Source organism: Trypanosoma grayi (genome assembly GCF_000691245.1).
Source record: "Trypanosoma grayi strain ANR4 Tgr_1291_V1, whole genome shotgun sequence".
Taxonomy (NCBI): Eukaryota; Euglenozoa; class Kinetoplastea; order Trypanosomatida; family Trypanosomatidae; genus Trypanosoma; species Trypanosoma grayi.
The window spans coordinates 1-4025 of NW_008826910.1; the positions used below are offsets into that span (position 1 = coordinate 1).

General features: G+C 56.5%; 3 protein-coding genes across 3 annotated transcripts; 2 read left to right on the top strand and 1 right to left on the bottom strand.

The window, feature by feature from the left end:
• Positions 1–259: 259 nt before the first annotated feature.
• On the top strand, positions 260–511 carry DQ04_12911000 (small GTP-binding protein RAB6; the record flags this gene model as incomplete). Its single annotated transcript, XM_009316842.1, has 1 exon — positions 260–511. The coding sequence occupies one exon, from the start codon at positions 260–262 to the stop codon at positions 509–511; it is 252 nt and encodes an 83-aa protein (XP_009315117.1).
• A 576-nt stretch (positions 512–1087) lies between these two features.
• Positions 1088–2419, top strand: DQ04_12911010 (protein kinase; the record flags this gene model as incomplete). The annotated part of the gene is made up of 1 exon (XM_009316843.1): positions 1088–2419. One exon carries the CDS (start codon positions 1088–1090, stop codon positions 2417–2419), a length of 1332 nt encoding a protein of 443 aa, XP_009315118.1.
• Positions 2420–2733: 314 nt separating this feature from the next.
• DQ04_12911020 (hypothetical protein) lies at positions 2734–3081 on the bottom strand (the record flags this gene model as incomplete). The annotated part of the gene is made up of 1 exon (XM_009316844.1): positions 2734–3081. The coding sequence occupies one exon, from the start codon at positions 3079–3081 to the stop codon at positions 2734–2736; it is 348 nt and encodes a 115-aa protein (XP_009315119.1).
• Positions 3082–4025: the final 944 nt, after the last annotated feature.

Here is a 4025-nt window from a genome sequence, read left to right on the forward strand (position 1 = left end):
GCATGTCTGGGACACGGCGGGGCAAGAGCGTTTCCGCTCCCTCATACCAAGCTATATACGCAATAGCTCCGGCACACTGGTGGTGTATGACATTACGTCTCGTCCTTCGTTCCTCAGCACGTTTAAGTGGATCGACGAGGTGCGGGCGGAGCGCGGTGACGACGTTGTCATTGTCCTTGTCGGCAACAAGAGTGACGCGCAGGAAAGACGTGAGGTAAGCACCGAGGAAGCACAGAAAAAGGCGGAAGAGTACAACCTCATGTTCATGGAGGTGAGTGCGCGCCAAGGGACGAATGTGAAGGCGTTGTTTAGGAAAGTCGCCGAGGCGCTCCCTGCACCGGACGACGCAAACGCCAACGGCTGCGGTATTACGACGGACGGTGCACGTGGGGCGGGCGGCCAGTCAAGGGCGATGGGGAAGCAGCGGGACCCATTCCTCCTCACTCCGTCGCTGATGAAAGACGGCGAACAGAATGCGGCAGCGAACAGCAGCCGCGGTAGATGTTGCTGAGAGGAGAGCGGCGGCGTGGACAACAGAATGCAGCGGGTGCTTTCTTTGATGTATGTTGCTTATCGCTCTCATGCTCTCTTTCACGAACACACACACACCGCATCGCATTTCATTCTGATGGCACGCATGGAGGAATGGCAAAACAAAACAAACAGCTGTCTTTCCCGACACTCCATAACACCAATCCAAAGAAAAAAAAAGCAGACAAACGCGGACTCCAAAATATCTCCCAGGAAGTGACTGCTATTGCATCTATTTACTGTTATTATATCGCTGTTGGGATGAGGGGACACAGCCGCCCCCCCTCCCCTCCCCTCCCCGCAAAGCGGTGCTGCTGCTGCAACCCCTAAACTCTTACTGTTGCTTTTGCGACATTGCTTTGCTCCTTTTTTTTTTTCCTTTTTACTTTGGTGGGGGTTTCTTCTCTTCGGCTTTGCTTCATCTGCCGACGCGGAGGAACATAGTTGGTGCAGTAGCACAGAGGCCGCGCACGCAAGACGCATACACATTGGTACATTCACACGCATAGATAACATATACCCCCCCCCCACACACACACATACACACGCCCTTAGGATGAGTGAGATTCTCGAGTTCACTGGCGAAGCAAGGACGTGGGTGCTGAGGCGGCACCGCATCCTTGGCAAGGGCAGCTTCGGTTGTGCGACACTGTATGAAGACATGCACGCTGCGGGTAGGTTCGTTGTTGTGAAGGATGTGAACCTGCAGACAATGAAGAAGGAAGACGAAATGAAGTCGCTAGAGATGGAGGTGGCGATTCTGCGCCGCTCGCGCGGGCACCCGAACATTGTGCAGTTCCTTGACTACTACCACGATGGAGACTTCATGGTGTATATCGTGATGGAGTACTGCGCGGCGGGCGACATGGGGCAGCTCGAGGAGCAGCTGCAGTACCGCACGTCGCACCAGCCGGAGAGCTTCGTTGCCTCGGTGTTGATACAGATACTCGCCGGATTGCACTTCCTGCACGTTGAGCAGCACACGCTGCACCGCGACATTAAGCCGCAAAATTTGTTTCTCTGTGGTGACGAGGCTCTCCGCATCGGCGACTTTGGCGTCTCGACGATCCTTGAGCAGTTCGGTGGCGTGGCCAAGGCCGTGTGTGGGTCGCCATTCTACATGGCCCCGGAGGTGTGTGAAGAAAAGGCGTACGACGGCAAGGCCGATCTGTGGAGTGTGGGTGTGACGCTGTACGAGCTGATGGTGCTGGAGCGGCCATTCACTGCGCGGTCTGTGCCTGCGCTGACGCGGCAGATCATACGCGGCGAATTTAACCCGATCCCGAGCAGCCTTCCTTACTCGACACAGCTGGTAGAATTGGTGCAGTCGTTTCTGCAGACATCCGTCACGTCGCGGCCTACGCTTCGCCGTGCGTTGCGCAGTGCGTACGTGCGAAGCCACCTCGCGTGCGTCCCTCTCAGCTGTCTCGAGTCACCGCACTACACGCGGCTTTTTGGCGAGGAGCTCGTGCGAGGCGCCGTTGCGCAGCGTAGTAGTCGGTCCGCAACTGTGGGTGCGGGCGGCGCTTGTGGAAAGGAGCTGAAGAGCAACAACAAGGACAACAAGCACGAGGAGCCGTCCTCATCTGCCCGCGGCGATGTGTCGGAGCTGGAGATGTGGCTCAAGACGAGCGGAGAGGACGCCGCCGATGCACTCATCGGCGCGAGGCGGGGGAGCCAGCAGGTGGCAGGGCGAACATCACCGCGTCCGGGAGTCGGCGTGGGGGCGACAACGAGAGATACTCCAATGGGTGCAATATGCACAACGGGACAACAACAACAACAACAGCAGCAGCAGCGTCTCGGGGATAACGACGACGAAGAGGTATGGAACGATGCCTACGAAGACGATTTTGAGAGTGAAAGCAGCAGCGACGCTGGGGAGTAACGTGGGGAGAGGGAAATACATGCGTGTTAATGGTGTGGAAAAGGTGATGGGTTGATTGCGCTGGTGAGAAACAGGTGAAGACAAAAACACAGCGAGGGAGGCTAGGCCCATAAGAAGCGGAACTCGAGATTCGTAACATTAAATGCGGCGAACCGTGTTGGGCTGCCTTCTTCCACCCTTCTTGTGCCTATGAGGTCTGTGTGTATGGGTGTGTGTGTGTGTGTGTGTGTGTGTGTGTGCGTATGCGATGAATCTGTGCACCGCACGCGACACAAACGCAACGCGCTGTGTAGTCGTGCAGTTTTTAGTCATGCCTAGGCTCCATCCGAGTTATTCACACTCCACGTGGATGTTGACGTCTTAAACAGCGAGGGGAGGAGGACTGCCTGCATCAGCAACATCAGCAGGCGGCACAGTCCACTCAAGACACGAAACTCGCTCATGGGCTGTATGTGAATCTGGCTGCAGCTTGCCGATGTCGCCACGTCGCTGACGCCGCGATACTTGGAAGCATGCTGGGCCCACAGTAGGGAGGAGACATCCTCGCACCGCCTTTCGTGCACATATTGGCGCGACCTCACAGGAGGGCGGCGTGCAGGACGCAGGTGCCAAGGCATGCGTACATCTCCCAGGCGGCTTTCACTTAATGCTGCCGCACACATTTTGTCGATTCTGTCTGCAGGCTGTCCCGTGTTTCCTACGCGAGCTTTCTGAAGGGGGGTGCCGCATCGCCCCGTGCATTGTGACGACAGGCGTGGTGCGCCACACATGTTGTTCTTTTCCTGTTAGTTTTCTCCTCCATGTTGGCGGTGCTCTCTGTCTCTCTCTCTCTCTCTCTCCCAACATTGCGTCCTCTGTGTAGACACTCTGAATTGGAGTTGTGGTGACAACTGCTGAGGCTGTCTCCTCCAGGCCGCCAGGACGCATAGGCACATCGCCTATCCTCTTTCTGTACGAGTTGTGTAAAACATTCCCGTCTCTTTTAGCCTGCTGCATTGCATAGTAGTGCTCGTTTACACAGAAAAACAGACACATTGTTTTGTATAAGGGCTCATCGTGTTCTGCCCATGCTTGTGCCTACATCTTCTCAGCCGTGCCGCTAGGGGCGTGTCGCCTTTGGTGAGCACCGCTGCGTGGTTGGCTCGATCGCTGTGATCGGCGGCGCACCGCAGCCTCCGCTCTCGGTGCTGCCAGCCCCAGCACTGAGTGGCGGATGGCGCAGCTGCGCCACAAGGCCTTCTCGGCGGCTTGGAGATGTCATCGCGCCACTGCACGAAGTGTCCTGAAAAAAAAACAAAAACGTCACGCACTCCTTCTTTCCTCCAGAGTTGTGCGAAGAGCAGGGCACTCTTGGAGGGGTGCAACAAAAAAAAACGTCATCACGCTTGGCGTAATTCGGTCAGCTTCGTTGCAAGATGCGTACCGATCGCCTATATGTGTGAGAGGCGCGAGATAACACCTCTGGAGGCGCCGTAGAACAAGTCGGGTGCCTCTGCCCAAATCCCATGTGCTGCAAAGGGCCACACACTGGGGGTGCCGTGGCCGCGGTCATGGTGCGTTTCGTGGATGCTGGGCTCCATTTCACAGATGCATGACTCTACATTTT